Genomic DNA, 21,093 nt, shown 5'->3' with positions numbered 1-21,093 from the left:
ATACTACTGCGTAAATGTATGTGTCACATGTGTGTGTTGTGAAGCCATCTTTCAGATAGCAGAAGAGAATAGCTGTCTAAGGTTCACAGTGACAACAAATCTAGCCGTTTCTGCTTCTCTCATTCGCTCTGCTATAGCCTGAGGCATGGAAAAATCATCAGCATCAGCCAGAGAAAATATTCCAACAGACAAACTGAACTCTTCAACAACGCATACATTTAAGTCAGCAGCAGGAGGAAAATCAGTGAAGTAATGCTGTAATTAAGTTTTCTTCTTTTTTTTTGGTGATTTTTGCCTTTATTGTGATAGGATAGTATAGAGTGGACAGGAAGCGAGGTGGGAGAGAGACGGGGGACGGGATCAGGAAAGGTCCACGAGCCGGGATTCGAACTCGGGTCACCTGAAGCACAACGGCGCCATATGTCAGCGCGCTGCCCATGAGGCTATCGGTGCCGACAATGCTGTAATTAAGATATAATGGCCGAGTCAAATACATAATTTAAAGAATGGGATGTGAACATCTTTTCATCAGGACTGAATAGTTTAGTGCACTTCCTCCAACTGATATCACTTTTAAACAGGATAAACAACACGATAAGATCACACTTTAAGCAAGTATATAATAATAATAATAATAATAAACTTTATAGCGCCTTTAAAAGTTCAATCTTAAAGTGCTTCACAAAAATAAGAAAATAAAATAAAAGAGAAATACAACAATATAAAAGAAAAGCATTTATAAAAGAGAAGTACATTCAATACAAATATAAAATGTTATCAAAAGAGTTTCATAAGTAAATGGTATAGAAAAAAAAGAAAAAAAAAGTTCATTTTAATCAGACTGCACAAACGCTAGGAATAAATGGACAAATCTGTAAGGACAAAAGGCAAAAATCCAATTACTCTAGCTAAAAACAAACAAACAAACAAATAAAATAAACTTACTGAAACCATATAATAAATACAATATTAATAATAATAATCATCATCATCACCATCATCTACTTTTCTTTAAATATTCAGCAGCTTTCATAACAAATCAAAAAATCAAATAAAAACAATATGTATATGTAATCCCATACAAAAATAAAAAATATTGAATATTAGAAATATTATAAATATATAAAATGAAGCCTATTATTATTATTATTTTTAAACATTTAAAAATAAAATAGTAAAATAATTTTATTGATCAAAAATAGCCTAATTAATAAATAAATAAATAAAAATAAAAAATACAATAAAATAAAATAATAAAATGATGACGGACTTTTCGTTTGCGGTAATAAATACTAACGAAGGACTGCTGCAACTCCTCAGCTGTCTAAGCTCAGTGAGAGATTTAATATCTGCACATAAATCATGGCAATACCCTGAAGTTAGACTTCAGATGAAGGTAATGCAACCCATCTCTAGAGTGTCAACATTATGCTTGAAAATCTCACAGGTATTGAAACATGGTGGGATGCTGTTATCACACAACCGATCATGTTTTACTTAATTTATTTAATTATTTATAATCGACTTATATTGTCAACCGGTATGTATTTTTGTGAAAGAGTAGACCACCAGAGAGTATACCTGTAAACAACAGAGCTTTTGTTCCAGCAGTAGCCCCCCATTGAAAGCTGAGACTTTTTTTTTAATAAAGGAAACCTGTTTTTCTCATCACAGTCAGGGAAGGTCTTGAGCTGACCACCCTTGTGATTGACCTTGTGCTAGTGAAGGGGCCACATCACTTTTGGTTTCACAGGAAATTATTCTTGGAGAAAATAATTCTGGCTCTATCATTCATGATAACAACTGCCATATTCACACTGTGCATTTTGGCAATTATGCATTTCAAGCTTTTATGTGACAGGAAGCATCAGTGTGCAAGATACGGTTTCAAAGGGAGGAACTATTTACCTCGAAGTTATCCTAAAATATCTACCCCACCCACCTACACATGTCAGTCACCAATTCTCCCTGGTTTTCTCTAGTTTCTTCCACACATAGAGCTTTTGTGTGTTTTACACAGGATCTGAGAATAGACATAGGAAGTTCAAGCCAACGAGGGAATTGTGGGTGGACATGATGTCACAGTAAAGCTAGTGTGGATGATGCAGGCTGACACAGCAGTGACTGAGAAGGAAACGCTGAGCACCCTACAACCGGTCACAGAGAGATATCATTTTATTTCAGCCAAAACTTAATGTACCACACGGACAACACAATGACTTTAAAAGTGATAGACTAAGCTTTATATGGTTCACAATGAAGTTAATTAAGGACACTACTGAATCAAATTTAGCACTGAGCTACAAATAGCTTGTAGCTTTAAGCTTTGAGGTCACTTATATGCAAGTCAATTTGACAAAACCTGAAGTTCTTTTTTGGTTTTAAAGAATAGTTCACTCAAAAATGAATATTCTACCATAATTTACCATGTTGTGCCAAACCTGTACGACTTTCTTTCTTCTGCGGAACACAAAAGAAGATATTTCTGTCTAGTGAAAGTCAATGGGGTCCAACATTATTTGGACAACAACATTCTTCAAAATATCTGAAGATAAGAGTGAGTAAACTGCGACATAATTTTCATTTTTGTGTGAGCTGTTTATTTAAGAAGCCAAAACAAGAAGTCACATACCTCAAGATGGAAGTATTCCTCAATAATGACCCTGGGAATTTGGCTCATCTTTCAGCCAAACAAAATATCAGCCAAATAAAATATAAAATAAAAGCAAAGTGACTTTCCAAACAAAACAAAGTAAGGATAATAATCCAACAACAAAATCATCCAAAAACACCTATGTTAGTGAATAAACATCAAAACACACAGAGCTGAATGAGTCGGAAACTTATATCAGAACCATTATGGAAATACATGGCCGTTTGTGTTCTCTTACACCTCGGTTTAAATTAAATCAGTAACGATCATCTTAAGCAACAATGGGAATTATGATGCATTTGATTGATCTATGGACACTGTAAAAAATGATCGTGTTTTTAACAGTAAAAGACTGTAAAAATGCTACAGTGAAAAACTGTTAATTGGTTAACAGAAAGTTTCCTTACTATATACGGAAAATAACTGTGATAGATCTAACGGTATAGATTTAATGTAATTTTACTGTAAAATACCGTTAAATTGACAGTTTTTGGAAGTAAAAACAAACAAGTCATTGTATAATTTACAGTGAAAAAATTTAAGTTGACATTCCCACAATTCCCTGCGTGACACTTCACATTTGATGTATTTTTGTTGAAATAACTATGTTTCGTCATAGTTTTCTTAGTTTTTTATAATCAGTTATGTACATTAGGGTTTTATGTTACATTTAATGTTGTTAAATTAATGTTTATTGTATTTTTAAAATTTCATGTGTGTTACCATGATGGTGTTTAATGTTTGTGTGAATGACACTGTGCACCTTCTATAAATTAATATTAACTTTCTTGTCGAATAACTATTTGTGATTAGCTTTGATTAATCATGTGACTCTCATTACTGCTGTGATTGTTGATTTGTCAGTGTAATACTATGGTACAAAACAGATATTAATACTTCAACAGAATGTTGAATTTACATGTTTAAAATGTTACATTTACATGTTACTCCGTAAGTATGTTTATGGTTTGATGTGATTTTTACAGTATTGTTCTGGTAATCACAGCTGCCAGTTTTTTTCCGTAAAAACAACGGGATTTTTTTTACAGTGGATACATAGACTAAAACCGAAGAAGAAGTACGCCTAAAAAATGTCAAGTGTTTGATAGCAGCTAAATCATTACCATAAAGTCAAAGACAGTTGATAAATAACAAAGGAAACTTTCACAGAAACAACCAGTGGAACTTCAGGAAAGAGATTGATGCCATTAGGGTGCCTGTATATTTTTTTAACCTTGATCAAGGACTAAGAACACTACTTCCCAGCAGCCCACTGCAGCAGCTTCTAAGAATCAAGGAAATGGGATCTCCACAGAGTTCTTCTGAAGCCAAATCCAAATCACACCCCGTTTGCCTCTGATGAGTGATGTTGCGCAATAATTACTTTCCTGTGAATGTCCTCACGGTCACCCGGCTATACAAATTGTTCCGAAAACACCCCGAATCTACTCTAACATAAGCTGTGAACATACTATGGATGTGCAGACAGTTCACGGCACTGCTGTAAACAAACAACTCTGGTCAATCTAAGACATACAGCGAGAAATAAAAATATGGTATTTTTGTTAAAAATGCATGCCACCCACAAAATTGAATTGAAACCCACAAAACATAAGGTAAAAGTCAACATAAACATCAACTTAAAACCACACAAACAATTTTCATTTTAAATATCTGATGTTCAATAAAAAACATAGAATACACATAATTTAGAAAATGAGTTTAGAAAAGGTATAAAAATGTTTATAAGACAAAATGTAAAGTAAATACATGTATGTATAGAATATAAAGAAATTATACTGTGTACTGTAAGTAACTTAAAAAACAAAACAAATATGAGCAGGCAAATAGTCTGCTAAGGTACAACAGGAAAAAAAATTGCAGTAGAAGCCATCATATTCTCAAAACAAAGCATTAAACTAAAATCAAACGGACACGATACAAATAAAAGAAAATGTGCCCATGAGTAAACCAATGAATGATTTTCTATTTCTGATTCCCTCTAAATTACATTTATTTTGACTCAAAGCTTTGCACGGAAGTGCTCAAGTAAGTTCCAGTGTTCCCATAAAATGGTTTTACTGTGAAAAGGGTGGATGTTGTTGAATTATGTGTGCTTTGAAACAATTTAATGTGGGACTACAGCGCTGTTATTTATAGAAGGCGAGTTTCTGAGTGCGTTCCCGAGGTCGTGTTTATTTAGTTTCTCAGGGAGGGTAAAAACATTCCCCTCCAGAAGTTTTACAAAGTCTTTCGCTTGAAGACAGCGAAAGAAACTTGAGACAATGGGACACTGTTGCACAGACAGTGGGATGCTCTGTGACCTTGCCCATGATCTCCGCTCCCCGTGCTGGGAACAGAGGATGTCTGAGATCATAGCCCCACAGACAGCCTTGCATCCCCCTCAGCACACCACAGGCCGCCACACTTGGCTCAATCTCTAGCTTGCGATAACATCCGAGGCTAATTCCTCCTGGAGACTTCACATGAGAGCCACGTGTGGGGCGAGACGACAACCAACGGAGCATCTCTCGAGCCAATCTCTCCACCTGAGAACATCTGGCCCTGGGCAGAACAACCCGCAGCTTTCATCTGGCCTTGAGAAGCATGGGGGTGGAAAGAGTGACTTTCTCATACTGTAAATATGGACAGTCTCAGACAGCTCACTGTTTCCTCAAAGCACATTAGTGTATACTCTGTCTGTAGGGATCAACAGGGCTTTGCTTTCCTAAACCTGGTGCTTTCAATTTGTATTATCCATCCTCATACATAGCAATAGTCTCAAGAAGGACAGAAACGCCAAACTGTTCTCAGATCAGCTTTCATACTTGCCAGCACCTGTCACAACAGTGAGCTCATTCAGAGGGAGTCTATCCTAGACAGCTTGGATGGATGTGTCCCGTTTATTTTAAGATCTGATTCTCAGGATGTTAGGTTAGACAGCAAATAACTTTGTTGTTTCTATCTTTTAAGAAGGGTCCTGCCAAATGCCACAAGACTGGTCTTGTAGCCTGTTTGAATAACATGAAGCCTTTAAAGATACAACAGGGGGCTCATTCACACAAAATGTGTATTCATGCAAATCAGTAAATACCGAAAAAATGCTAGGAGCTTCCTGTAATCCAAAAAGAACCATATTTATACTGCTAAATTTAGGCTTATTCACCCGTTCTATAAAAATAAAAAAACTGGATCTGGACAGTTCGTGCACATGAATTTTTCATCCAATGTGAATGGTGGACCAGACTAAAAATAGTGTGAAAGTGTTTAGCAGGAAACAAACAGTGCGACTGGTAAAGTCAGATTGCCAAGCTAATTACTCAAGCCGGCTCTTTTTAGTGAAATGATGAGTGACACAAGGTGCTGTGCGACAAGTGAGGTACTATTCCAGATCTAATGACTCTTATGAGGATGTTCTTTTTAGTGATTCGGTAACATACAGCGCGAGCAATGAAGTCTGATTCCCAAGTAAATGACTCTCACAAGCCGGTTCTTTTTACTGAATCAAATCCATAGAACAACACAAGCAGTGAAATCTGACTCTTGAACAAAAGACTTGTATGAACTACTTCTTTTCCAACTTAGATCATTTTCTCAGTTATCAAAGTCACTTACTGAAGTGCACATCATTCATTTCATCATGTGGACATTAGTAAACCATGAACTAATACTTGTGTCAGGCTTTAGAAACCTAAATCGGTGCAGTTTACTGAGTGGTTCTTCATATGACAAAATATGACTTTTGTTCTGTTTTTATAATTAATAATTAAAATAAATTTCAACCTAATATTTCTTTCTTACAATAAAAAGAATTGTTGATGCATGTTGTTAATGAATGATCAGAATCGTTATTCATCATTCAGTTCCTTACGATTCACCCCTAGCTATATTTAGAAGTGTTACACCCTGCAATTTTGTTGTTCCAATTCGAAAGGACTGACTAGCTAAGCAGAATGAGTGAGCATTTGCCTTTGGCTCCTAGCGGCCCATCCTCTGCCAGCACTGCACAGTGTCCAGTCAGGCCTACAGTAGCACCTAAGCTAGGCCTGTGTTTGGTTTGGGAGCAAGGAAGTGCGGTTGGGCAGTAGGATTTGGTCTGGCCGGCATCGCCCTCCCTCCTCCCCCCTGCAAAAAAACTCCAGAGGCCTGCGGCCTAAACACTGCTGCCATTCAGCTGCCCCGCGTGCTGGGGATAAAGTTGGGATTGTTTGTCAGCGGACTGCAATGCGAGGAATGCAGAGCTCCAATTCCCCTCTGGGAAAGGAACATTGAAGTGTGGACATTCCGTCCTTTTCTCTCTCACTCTCTTTCTCTCTCTATCTAACTCTCTCTCTCTCCAAATCACCATTTCTCCTCAGGAACGATCCATTTACCACATTCAGCAGCAGCCTCAATCATAACGGTTGTGACTGAAGTGGAATAACAGATCGGATCTCTCCCTGGTGAGCTATTCTGAGTTCCTGGCAATAGTGAGCTTAGAGGCCCACAAGCCCCTTCACATGAGGATTCCATATCCACAGTCCACCCCACTGGCATTTCCTTGCGCACTCCATCATTCCCTGTGACATCATATTTCTGTCAGACACTCACGCAATTTCCTCCTTGCATAAACGCGGTGAACTCACAGTGCCACCGGCTTTACAGCTTGACATATGGGACCGGCAGCAAGGGGCGACGTCCTTAATGAATATGTTCCTGAACTAAACAAACTCAGTGAAAGGCTTCTGCTGAGATTTTTAAAAGCTCCTTTTGATGTTTCTCCCAACAAATGAGCCCACAGGTCTGCAATGAGAGGCTGATACAAGTAGAACTTGCTTTCTAGCTTGTTAAGAGACCACACAGCCCATAAAGAAAGATGGTGCCTGTTCATATTTGTTCAGTCCCGTGACTTCGACCAGCAGAAGCATATGTTAACCTTTGACTTCTATAGAATGATGTCACTTTATGATAATCATGTGACTAACAAAACAGTTTAATTAAAAACACCTACTGCAGCCTGACAACATCTGCTCTTCTGGCCAGCTGTGCGCTCACATGGTTCAAGAAACCACCAATGGCATGCTTGCTCTGCCAAGATTCAATGGCTGGAAGACACATTACACCAGGTGCTTGCAAGCTCATGACCATTTCACTAAATTAAAAGATAATTGGAGGATCTACCTCACTGTCTCTACTGCATGTGAGCAATATATTAACTTTTATTATAAACTCATTCATGATGTTTAAAAGCTCTCTTCTAAAACCTTTAAATTGCCTACAGTACATAGCTGTCTTCAAAGGCAGAAACCTAACGGTCACTGAACCTCATAAGTGACTGATTTGAAACACACCATATAGCCTATAGAAACAATTTGCATGCCATAAAAATAACGCTACATATGTCAAGAATATTGTGAGAAATTTAACTCAATATTGAGTTCACTGTTGCAAAATGAACAAAGGGATAGTCTGCATAAACATACTTAGCGCACACAAATTTTGTTTTAATCCTTTTAAAGGGGTCATATAATGCCATTTTTGTACAAGCTAATATGATTCTTTAGGGTCTAAATTAAAAGTTTGTAATGTACTTTAATTAAAAATTCTCATTAGTATTGTAAGAAAACACTAATTTTACCTGGTCAAAAACAGCTCTGTTTTCAGCACGCCGTTTAAGTGCATGTGTCTTTAAATGATAATGAGCTTTGCTCACCCCGCCCCTCTGTTCTGTGCGCACACCGTTTGTAACACAATAACACAATAACCATAACGCGTTGTTCATTATAAATGTGGGATTATGAATTATATTGAGAACGTCGTACATAGAAAACATGCCGTAATGTACCCTGATTGTAAACCTTAGCCGCATTCATCGTGAAGTGTGCAAGCGATTTGCAAAGATTAATATAAAGATTAATATAAAGGTTAATAAAACGTTACACTCACTTCTTCTGGAGGTGCAGCAGCAGGAACACGAATAGTTGGTACCGATCCTTTTTTCAGGAGCAGCTTCTTAGCAAAAACAGCTTTATACTGACCCTCGTTTGTAAAGCAGTCTGGTGTGTGAAATGATTTGCGCAAACATGAAAGCATTGACGTTGATCGTGGGGAATATTCCCTTCGAAAATAAAACTCAGCCACTGCGTCTTCAGCGGTTCGGATTTAGGAACATCAAAATGACTGCTGTATTCCTTATTGCACCCAAGCACAGAACACCACAATCGCTGAGACGCCATCCTGCTCATAGACAGTGCTCCAGCGTATCAACAATGACCACGCCGGTCCACGTGGACTATGATTTACTATGAACGCTGCTGTCAATCAACAATCGTGGGAGGGGCGTCCGACCATGTGACGTCACACGGTCGAACGGCTTGATTTGAGATGGGGGAAAACATGTAAGAAGATTAAAAAAATACCACTGGATGGATTTTTATCATTTTATGATGGTTGTGTACAGGCACTGCCAACACACATTTCAGTAAAATCAACTTGTAAAAGTGCATGTACCATTATATGTCCCCTTTAAACTATTTTTGATACTTTTCATTTATTTAATTTACATTTGTAATGCATAATTATATTCTTTTTTTCTCTCACTTCGTAAGCCATATTTGATTTTTTTTTCCCAACTGAGCTTGTCGCAAAGCATTATGGGCTTAGGCTTTTTTCTTACCAAAAACAATAATTATCAAGATAACTATAACTATATTAGCGTCCATTCGTTAACATTCGTTAATTCGGTGACATAAGTTAATTCATTGTATGATTCCTTACGAATATATTTTAATAGCACTTATTAATTTAGCTCAATTTTGATTTATAAATATGGGCCTATAACGTTTCATTGTTCATGTTAGTTCATAATACTTAGATATTGTTCATTTATAGACTACAACTTGTAATATATATATATATATATATATATAAAAAAAAATGTAGTTGCAAAAGCTATGTAGAAATTAATATTAAATAAGATTTACAAATGTTATAAAAATATTGCTAATTGTTATTTCATGTTGCAATTGCTTAATGTTCATGAATAAAAACTTACTTCAAAGTTACTAATAAATGTGTAAAATTGTGAGGCAGCTAAATCAATTGCTTACCTTTTAGAACATAGTTTCAGGTGTGTGTCTCCCAAATACCTCAAATCATAAAGCAAGCAAACCCATGTATGCGGTTTTCGTTATTTTTTCTTCAGCTGTCATGGCAAAGCAACATTTCAAGACAATTATATCCCGGTTTCACAGACAAGGCTCAAACTAAACTAGTCCCAGACTAAAATGCATGTTTGAGCTGTTTCAACTGAAAGCAACTTGCACTGACATATCTTAAAATATGCCAGTGAGATCGTTTTGTCTCAATGCACATAATGTTTTTTTTTTTCTAAGGCACATTTATAAAAGCTACTTAAATGCCCTAATTGAACTTAGACCTAATCCTGGCTTGATCTAAGCCCTGTCTGTGAAACCGGGCCTATATCAACACATCCAGATTGAACCCTTATTAGACATTTGAAAGTAAATCTATCACCCACTTGAGGTTTGTTACCACCAAACTTATTCACAGCTGTGCCTTTTTTACGGGAATGAAAGAGAGGCTGTGAAGGATAGACATACATCTTTTAATGTGTTTTCGGATTGTTCTGCTGACAAACACTGCAAAAATGTCTTTCCAAGAAACTTTTTTAAAAAGTCCTGACAATATGAGGTGTGGAAAATAATAGGTGACCTAGGTGCTTTATACAGCTTTTTACTGTGGATGCCTTTGAAAACACATTAAGTCTTTCCCTCAGAGCCTTTTGCGATAATATCTGCTACACTGCCTCTGGCTATGAGTATGTAATGCGTAATTACATTGCGTTAAGTATTTCAGGTTGGACACATTTAGAACCCAATGACCCACAAAACTGAGCTTGTGTAACTAAAATTGTCTGCATTCTTATACTTTGGTATAGCTTTTTTTAGACCTAAGGCATCATACAGTCACACTGATGTGAAGGGTGTTTGAGTAGCCTACCTTTTTTTATTATAATTATTGTTTGTTTGTTTTTAATTCTGAGAAAGCACTGCATGTAGGCCTATATCATATCCTGACATTTAGCCTATGTTTTTCAAAGATAACCTATAAATGAAACAATAGACAAATTGAGCATCAGCTACATTAACTGATATGTTCAATATTGACTGATGAATAGCCTATATATTTCTTCCAGTGGTTCGTTCCGTAATGCCACTGATTTAATAGCAGTGGCTCAGCAGATACGTCTGGTGCTGCAGTGCTGACTGTGGGAGTTTTGAGAGTTGGCCAGCTCTGCCAGAGGGTTCACCGCCTGTGCTTGATGACCCAAGTCGGTTCATGCCAGACCAAAGCCGTTTGAGCGAGTTAATAGCCTATCAATAGCTTTCCTCCCTCCTTGGTTAGCTCTTAACTCTCATTACACAGACCACACATTATCAAAGACACATGCAGATCACAGACCTCCTGTGGACATCAAAACTACACACATACCACATCTACTTAATATAGTGAAAGTTAATGTGGCAGCATTGTCCTATAGTTGCCCCCCCCCCCCCCCCCCCCCCCCCCCCCTTAGTGCTTTAACTTTTTAGATGGAAAGTTTGTATGTAGTTTTATTGTAATGTAAACATTTATTTTTTATTTCTTCAATTGTGCCATGGAAATAGCATTTGATGCTAATAGGGCACTAAAATAAATATGATCATTACTCAAAAAATGTAACAAGAATTTTCGGACATTTGAAAATCAGATTACACCGATTAAAAAGGAAAGAAAAAAGAAAATATGAGATGGGTTACTTCGTAACTTTGAGGAACACTAGAAAAAAACGTCAACGAATTATAAAGAGTGACCTACCTTTTGTGGTCTGCACATCTTCAAGTTACAACATTTTAGCATTCCTTCAAAAATAGGACTTATTTAGTTTCTTCCTATTGAAAAGAGGCTCGCCCTGTTCATTTTTCCATTCTTTTCTCTGCCCCGATTCGAATGACGAAACATGTGATGACTTCTTCCCCCCCTGAGGCTGATTCAGTTCACATATCGTGCATTCCAGTCATGAATTTATGGTTTCATCGTGCTGTTTCTCCAACACTTTTCTGGATACTTATTTCAGTGATGGTTGGTTTATAACAATGGTGTTAGATTTGACATAAAAAAGATTTAATGTCAAGATAGCCTGATCCATATCGAAAAGAGCAGTCGTGCTTGAGGGAAAACTTGTTTTGATTGTTTGGTTGAACGTGTGTGATCTTTTTTAATGAATCGGGAACCGCATTGTGTGCTGCAGACACTTTTTAGGATGTTTTAGACAGGTTGTAATTTAAAATCCTCACTTATTGAGATTGATTCAGCTATTTTGTGTTACACACCATCAGAATCATCAATCTACTCAGGTGCTGCTTTGAATGTTGCAGACGTTTTAATTTAAATGGCTCATTAATGGAGACTGAGTCATCTCTTTAGTAACACATGATTAAAACCATCAGTTTAATTTTTTATTGACCTAAATTTGGCATGAGATCACTGTCAACAGGACTGCACAAGATCAAGAATATTATCCTTGCTGAGTATGGATGAGTTCTCTGAAACAGGATAAACACATTCATTAAATTCAAACTTAATTTGTGCTCTTTCCAAATGTCAGCCTGTCAGGTTTATGAATACCATGAACATAATTATCTAAACAGTGAATATTGCACTTTCCCAGTGTTGCGGCAGCGGTCCGGTTGACCTGCCCTCAGTGATTCAAGGATGAAGACAAGGAGTGTCATTGTTCCCGGGGAAGCAACACAGACAGGTGTGACTCACACACATAGATGTTATTGGCATGGACAGGGGAGACATATTTCCCAGCCCTACCAAAATATTAAACATTAAATTCATTTTCCATTAAAGCTTTTCATTTTTACATGAGCCACACACTTTTAGGCAAACACATTTTGAATGTAGGCCTACAGTTGACCCAAAAGGTATTTTGGACACTTTTGGACTCACAAAATATACTTAAATATTATTGCACTGGACACAAAATATCAAACAAATCAGCATTTTACATTTTATTTTAAATAACTGGTGTCAAATGTGATTTTTATTGGATGTATGAAATCTGTTATGCTCATCGAGGCTGCATTTATCGCATAAAAAAATACAGTAAAACAGTAATATTGTCAAATATCATCACAAGTTAAAAGAGCTATGTTGTATTTGAATATATTTTAAAGTTTAATTTATTCTTGTGAAGTCATAGCTGAATAGCTTCAGTCTTCAGTGTCACATGATCCTTCAGAAATCATTCTATTATGCTAATTTGCTGCTCAAGAAACATTTCTTAATATTATCAATGCTGAAAACAGTTGTGCTGCTTGTAGTTGTAATTGTAGTGTAGTTCATCTACACTAACTTTTCTAAATACTTTTTTTCATCTTACTTCTATCATTTAAAACCAAACTGGCTTATTTATTTTTTGTTAAATGATTGCTTGAAAAGTGTGTTTGTTCTTTACTTTTAAGCGCTGTCTTGGTGTCCAAACAACTTTTTGTGATTGCTGTGTCTTTGTAGCCAAAGTCGTTCATAATAACATCATATATGACATATTATATTACCATTTTGTACCATGAAATGATATTGTCATGAAAGTACGCATGCTGTTGACCTCATTTTGAAGGCTGCCGTATTAAGTTACTGATTATATGTTTTGCATTTTATGTTCTTTTGTGAACACAATTCTGTTATGACATTTTCTTTTCTTTTTTTCTTTTCTTTTTTTTCTTAAGTCAAATACTGGTTTCATCTGCAATTACACTTGAGGAAAAGGGTAACAAAAACTCTCTTACCGATAACTGGTGTAGATAACAGAATATAGCTGATATAAATTACATCATAGCTTGTCCCCTCTTGTCCAAAACGTGTCTCAACATGTTCGAGCATGTCCTTATATATCCCTGTTTCACAACCCACTGAATTAAATAGCACTACCTCATCCTAATTTTTTAAGCCACTGTCTGACAGTGTTTCGCCAGTGACACTGTTTGCACTGGGCCGGGACATTACACATGGTTTACCAATGGCTGTGCTTTAGTCATTTAACTAGGCGGGTATATTTATATCCTTATAATGTGAGAGCTAAAATGAGGGAATAAGTGGAGTATTATTCCCCTGTTGTTCTACTTCAGCTTTATGACTGTGCTCCCCTGATGCCTTTTGAATAGCGTGGGCCAAAAATGACACACTGCAATTAAATATCACCTTCACTTAACAGGGTTAGTTCACTAAAGAATGTAAATTTCACCATTATTTATATACATGTTCTTAAAACATAAATTTACTTTAATTTAATCAAAACTGTGTGCAATAATACTTCTTTTCAAATTTTAAGTTCGACAAGTGATTCTCTTTAATGTCATAAGAACATTAAAATCTTAAATTATACTTATAATTATTTAATTAATTTAAAAAAAGCAAAAGCATGCTTTTTATATCCCAAAACTGCAAGAACATAAATCAGTCAGATGAGCTCTAAATAAAAGCAAAACATACATGTTGCCGTATACTTCTAAACGAAAATTAGTTTATATTTTTTTACTTATTTAATCTCAGGGATCTTTGGATGAATTTCTGAATATACACTTGATTGATTCCCAAAAAGCAATGGCACAAAAAGACTCAAGAGCACAATGGTGAAAGGAGAATTTATCGATCATCCCACATGTCTGAACCTAGTTACTAGTCCTGACGATTAACTGCTATGCAAGCACCGCAAGAAAACTGATGTAGAGCTCTTTAAATTGGCAAAAGAATGAACCTGTTGCAGTGACAACTTTAACATTAAAGAATTAATGCCAGGTTTCACAGACAAGACTCTAAGTCTTCTAAGGCACATTTATAAAAGCTACTTAAATGTCCTAATTTAACTACGGCCAACTTCTGGCTTAATCTAAGCCTTGTATGTGAAACCGGGCCGAAGACTATTTAAACGATTAAACTTTGAGCATAAAGCAATTCACAATGGTAAATTACAGTATATATTATTCTACTAATCAGTAGTAATAATTTTTAACATCGCATCCCTTGATCAGTTAGCTTACAACGCAATACCAGCTCCTTGATGTTTACAAAAACAATGACATGGATATGGCTTTATGGAAGGAAATAGGATTCTATCTCCAGGGGCAGCATGGGTGGGTTAACAAAACAGCCTTTGTCTGTTACCTTTAGTGTCACACTAAAAGAGAGGCCATTGTGCTTTAGAAAGGATCCTTATGGTTCATGTTCTGGAACTGCAATGGATCCATTTCCTCAGATTAAGAGTCAGCACACATTCAGACCACAACAGTGCTAGACTTGAAGTTTCATCACCGACCACTTTCACCTCTGCTCTGTTGATATGGAAAATCCCTACCGTCTGACATTATTTCCCAACACAAATTGAAATATGCCTATAAATATACACTTGAATTATAACACATGAAGATGGGTTTTGTGCTTTTTTAATCACATGGAAATACATGCCTCCATCCCTGAAAATAGAGTTTTACAATTAACAAGGAGACTGAAAAATTGTTTGAGAGAGAACAGGTCTCACTTTTTTTTTGTACAATGTTTTTAGGCACTTGGAATTACAACAGCAAACATTCCGTTCTTCATGACAAAAATAAAATTTCTTTGGTCCTTTAAAAAACCAAAAAGCAAAACAGAGGTTGATTGAAACCACAGTCTGGCATAAAAAAAAATAAAAAAAAACAATAAAAAATAAAACCCTATAGCTTCATAATGCAAAACGCAGCCTTCTCTCCCCACTTACATAACCTGCAAGAGTTTAACTGAATCTATAATGAGTCTGAGAGAAGAAAAAGAAAGTTTTTTTTTCCCCCTGCTACATGTGAAAAAGATCTTCGTTCACTCTGCAGAACAGAAAACGTTAGAATCGGCTCAAATTAGACATACAGCAGTGAACAGTCATTCTATATATGTCACATTTAACACAAAAACAATTGCCATTGTTTTGTAAAAGCTCTTCTTAAACGTCCATTTTTGTGTACAAAAAAACAAGTTTATAAATTCACTTGCATATCGTCTTCACCACATGGGAAGGTACAAGGGCTGAAGTCGATTTTTATCAGATGTTCTCTGCAGGGGTCAGTTGCAGGGCAACCACGTTGGGTAGGAACTACTGCAGGTGTGCACCAGCGGCTGCACGTGTGCGATGTAGTAGTTACTGAAGTTGATGTCTCGCACGTAGGGTGCCGGCTGGTAATAGCACGTGACGTTGGTGACCGTGGGGATGGCGTTCTGTTCAGCCAGCACCCTCAGTGCGAGCATGGAGATAAGGTTTAACGTCTGCCGTCGTTCGTGTCCCATCAAGCAAACCGTACTCTCATTGACCACGTGGTATAACGTGACCAGACAGTCATACCGTTTGTGCTCCATTCCGGCGAAGTGATTCTGCAGGTACGCCTCGAGCTTTCGCTGTTGCTCGCCTATGTCTGGAAAGTCAATGAAGAACCGAGAGCACATGTACCGCTGGAGCGATTTCATCTCCGATTCGGAGGTCGGCCGAAACCCTCGCACCAAAAGGTGGCAGTATTTTAAGAGACCACCTCCCCGGATCTCCTCCGGGTTTCGTGTTGCGATGACCTTGTTGCACAGATGGCCGAGAGCATCCTCAAAGTCCCCGTACATGCTCTCGCCCAACACCGTCGGATGGAAGCACTCCGACATGGGCGTCTCTGAACAACGGTCGAACAGAAGAAGGGAGTCCAAGACTATGTGGAAGGAGTCCACGCTGAACTCAAATTGCCGCCTCAGAGAGTCTACAAACTTAAGCTCGACGTTCTTGCCGGTGTTGTTGGAGAGGGAAATGAGGCTCCAGCGGTCGGTGTCATTGCAAACCTTCACCAACTTCTGCACATAGGCCTCCTTCAAAGTAAGTGGTGAGATTCTTTCCTTGCTGACGCCCTCGGGTAGGAAGTCCAGAAGGCTGTCGAGAACCACATCCTTAACCACACGGAAAGCCTGATCATCTGACAGTGAAACGCCAAAAATCAGGTCCAAGTCCTTGTATCCGAGCCCCGTGTCCTGGTGCAGAACGTGACTGGCAGCAGAGCCGTTCAGCCTGACATCTCGAACCGTGATGCCTCGCTCCTCCAAACGTGCTCGAACCACCTGCAGAAATAGTTTAAGATCAGAGATTGTTTCATTTATTGGTAAAAATTTGCTGTCATAATGCTCACTTCAAGTTACTCTTTAAAAATGCTAATCATTTAACACTGTTAAATGTACTCTTTAGCAAATCTCAAAATCATTAATGCTGTGATTCCTACACATCTTTATTTAGAAAAATATATTATTTTATTATTAGTCAGCTAATGGTTATTCACAATAACATAAAAATTATTTTCAGTTTACCAAATCAGCCATAATTTACATAGGCCTATCCCTAATCAGTACCATCTAAGCACTACGTGAACACGTAAACCCTGGAAAATGCAATACCGCACTAAGTACTGAGGAAATAATTTGAGGATACTTTGTTCTGCCACCACTGCTATTACATAATTATCTTATTAGCTAAAAAGCCTAATAAAACAAGCTAGGCTTCAATGTTGTATAGTGCATAGACTCACAGATTTATTGTATTTATTCCCCCTCACACTGAGAACAATCACAGTTTGTCTATAGTCAGTGATCAATAACACATCAATTAACTATAGTTTGCAGCCGCTGTCATTTTTTATCTTTGTTGCTCTGATTCAGGCTGTCGCATTATAACATATATAACATGCCACATACACACATTTATACGTATATGCACTTCAAAAACAAAAAACTAGCCTTCACCTCACCAAATTAACAAACATCTTCATTTTACTTTTCACTCCCAAGCATGTTCATAATGTTCCCAGTATATTTCACGCACAGACTACAGCTGAAGCTGATTGTAAAGAGTGTTAATGTGTTTATATGGAATGTGGACACATCTGTGCATCGGCAGGAATACATCCACTGAGACTTGGAAACCACTGTGTTGGCTACAGCTGCACATTAAACAAAACTGCTCGCTTAAGAATACGTGAAACTACAGAGGCAGTTGTAAGATTTCACATTCACATGAAGGTCTCATAAATCTTGAATGTGAAATCGGAAAACGCGTTCATAAATGCCTAATTCAATAAAGGCAAAAATGTTGATTTTGGCACAGATCACATTTTATGCATGCCAAGCAGATTTATATGCTTTTTATATTGTTTCGCAACCGTTCAGAGATTAAAATGTGCTTAAATCAAACTCATTATCTCCGTCCAGAATGCACGTAACCTTTTTTCCACAGCTCTGTCGGATTAATGTCAATCAGCGCACCTACCCTCACTCCTGTCAATCAAATCATTAGCCTTCTATTTTTACACATTAGGTCAGATTGCAGCAATTGACCAAGTGAATGCAGTGTAACCAAGCACACATGCTGCAAATACACATTTGAAGCACAATTAATCAACAAGCAAATTGCAATATGGCCAAGTGCAATTTATTAAACCACAAAGGGTGTGATTTATTTAAACAAAAAGTTGGTTTACTTTATTTCATAATGGGCTATTGTCAATATGAACATAAGTCAATGGTGTTTCAAAAAAATAATGCCAACGACAAACAGACAGTCAAAGGTTCTTTAGTTTCCACCAATGGATTGAGGGTTTAACCGGATCGCCTTGCAGTGCATGTGAATATTATGATATTAAGATGATGCCAAGTCAGGTTCACAATTGCATTAAAAACCTACATTTGATGGTTCAACTGTACATCACAGCCCAAAGCACAAGGTGCAAATGTGCAATCATGACATGGTTATGATGATAATGAAAACAGCCACAAAGTCCATGTAATGACATGGTGCCGTGGCAAATCATTAGGTTTAAGGAAAACGACTAACACTGAACGAGCGGCCATCTTTTGTCAATTTTGCAATGGCATGTGGAGGCTGTGCAATAAAACATCAAAGTTGTTTTTACAGATTTTCCATTAAATATAATGGGCTTCCTAGTTGGATTTTATTGACAGGACGTTACTATCCGTTCAAACCCAGGGAGATGGAGTATTATGTAACAGAGATTGTCAAAAGCTTGACCATTTATCACGGTCCACTCCATGAGGAGCAAAACTGGATCAAAGGAGGGGAAACTGACAGATTCCACAGTTCATAGTTAGTTTCAATCTTCATTTAATTAGAACCAATAGGCTAAGGGCCAATCTTAGGCCAGTTTCTAAGATTTAAGAAATGTCACTGTATAACGCATTTTTGAGAACACTGAAATAAAAGATGTCAGATGTACATATATGACTAGTTCCCTAAAACTGCTTTCATATTATGGGATCATATACATGAAATGCTGAAACGTATACACATTTTCTGTTCAACTGCAAGCACATTCTCCCTAAAGGACTTAAAACAAACCCTCTCTTGTTGGATGAAACCATACTACAGGAAGTTATCTGGAGAAAAGATCAATATCTGCTTGAATGTGTAGATGCAAACCCACACTGCTTGTGTATGAGAACAAGAAATCTTTTCATTGAAAAGGGGGGCATTGGTGCTGGTTATCACTGGACTAGCTCAAGCAGTGTTACACTGCATGGGATTAAGGTCGGTTGTGAGTCGCACTCAGTGTAGGATTCGTGAGAATGTCCAAGTCATTAACAAGTCACTTAAATTTGCTAAGTGCACAGTTTTCTGTATCTGCTGGAGGGTCAAAGGCTAAGAATGTTTTGCTTATCCTTGGGGGGGTTGAGACATTACACCAATAGTTGGCCATGCTGTGACAGGCCAGAGATTGAATTTCAATTATCAAGATCAAATTTGAGTTTTTTTTTTTTAATTCTTTAAAATTAACTACTATCTATTTTTTCTTAGTCTATGACTTTTTTCTACAAGTAATCCAATAGTGACTAGCACAATTTACAATTGCACTTGTATTTTTTATTATATTTCCACATATTACTTGGCTACTAAACTATCAGTATAGAGAATAATACCTATTCCATTGCACATTTTTGCCACTGAATTCTGTGTGCATCTGTGATTCAGATATTAACTATTCACTTTCGATTAGTAGCTAATGTATTTTTAAAAAATTACTAGTAACTCTTCATTAGGTTCTAGTAGTCCCCGTAGTATTATCTATTCCAGCTTTACTTGTATTTATGAGATGCTAGTATCCATCCTATTTATAACTAGTTGCTTTTTACTTTATAGTTCAACTAAAAATCTTAAAAATCTGATTTAAATGTTAGTAGCACTTGAAATACACACTATAGTGGTCTAATATAGGACTAATAGGACGTATATTCATTTAGTACTGGGACAACTAGAATATTAGTTACCATAACTTAGTTTACTACTAAGAAATACATACTATTAGTAAATGAAAAGTTAGTAGTAGCCTAAAACTGGAAGGTACCGGTTATGTCAGCAACTAAATCGAAATGAATAACGTTAGTTAGCTGATATTGACTTGTCACATTGGGATAGTGACTAGCAAGAGTGAAGTGACTAACTGAATAGATATTAATCACTACTGGAATACTAAGTTCCAGAATGTAGCCTAATGAAGAATAACCAGTGAAACAGAAATAAGCAATACTACTCACTTTTGATTACTTGCTAGTAATTAAAAAATAGGTAAGAGTAACATAAAACAAAAGCGTGCTAGTTTTAAATAATACATTTTAAAACAATGTAATATAGACCCGTAAAAATGTAAAGGCCTAACGTTAACTAAATTAGGCTATAGTAATGTGCAGAAAAGGTATTCAGAGAGATGTGCTTTCATATTAACCTGAACAATCTGTCGCGGTTGCACCGAAAGCGTCGGGAAGTTTCCACGTCCGTGAACTGGAACCGTCTCGCCAAGAATAGAGTCCAAACGTTGCACCTGCTCCCAAGACAACACGCAAAACCGCCGACACTGCTCTGACACATCACCGGAGGACATGTCGATGGAAAGAACAACTAGCTTTAAAAAGGCAAAAACTTCTGCTCTACTCCCGCACAGATATCGCTATCTTTCCAAACAGATTAAGCTCCAACGCAAAATCGTCTGTGAAAAGCTCAGTTATTTCACAGTTGCTCGCGTTATCAGCTATTTATAAATCGAGACGGTTCGTGAGGTTATCCAGCTGCGTTAGTGATTCACTTTTCCCAATCCACGCACAAGCAAGAGTCACTGTAAATAATGCAGTTATGCTAGAAACGCACCATCTGAATGGTCTTTATACCTATTAGATTTGCATACAGGACTATTATTGGTTGAATATCTGCTCATGAATAATGTCACGACACTTTTGGATTGGATTGGCGGAAGCGTGCAGCTGTGACACACCCACCGGCCTCGGTTATCACATCAGTGCGTATGAGCTTTGTAATAGTCAATGACTCACTTTTAAAG

The 21,093-nt window shown here is 37.1% G+C and overlaps 1 protein-coding gene across 1 annotated transcript; it reads right to left on the bottom strand.

Moving 5' to 3' along the window:
- Positions 1 to 15,128: 15,128 nt before the first annotated feature.
- tent5ba (terminal nucleotidyltransferase 5ba) lies at positions 15,129 to 20,893 on the bottom strand. Its single transcript, XM_084385052.1, has 2 exons — positions 20,485 to 20,893; positions 15,129 to 16,819 (listed from the first exon to the last, which is right to left on the bottom strand). Exons 1-2 carry the CDS (start codon positions 20,638 to 20,640, stop codon positions 15,794 to 15,796), a joined length of 1,182 nt encoding a protein of 393 aa, XP_084241178.1. The 5' UTR covers positions 20,641 to 20,893; the 3' UTR covers positions 15,129 to 15,793.
- Between the last annotated feature and the right edge of the window lie 200 nt (positions 20,894 to 21,093).

The sequence above is a fragment of the Rutilus rutilus genome (assembly GCF_951802725.1).
Source record: "Rutilus rutilus genome assembly, chromosome: 17".
NCBI lineage: Eukaryota > Metazoa > Chordata > Actinopteri > Cypriniformes > Leuciscidae > Rutilus > Rutilus rutilus.
This window is presented reverse-complemented; position numbering and strand designations above follow the sequence as displayed.

Bases quoted from the DNA above. Each gene is read 5' to 3' on its own strand.
- tent5ba (XM_084385052.1), bottom strand. From the start codon at position 20,640: ATGTCCTCCGGTGATGTGTCAGAGCAGTGTCGGCGGTTTTGCGTGTTG. The intron at 16,820-20,484 runs GTTAATATGAAA...CTATTTCTGCAG, and splicing joins AACCGCGACAGATTGTTCAG to GTGGTTCGAGCACGTTTGGA.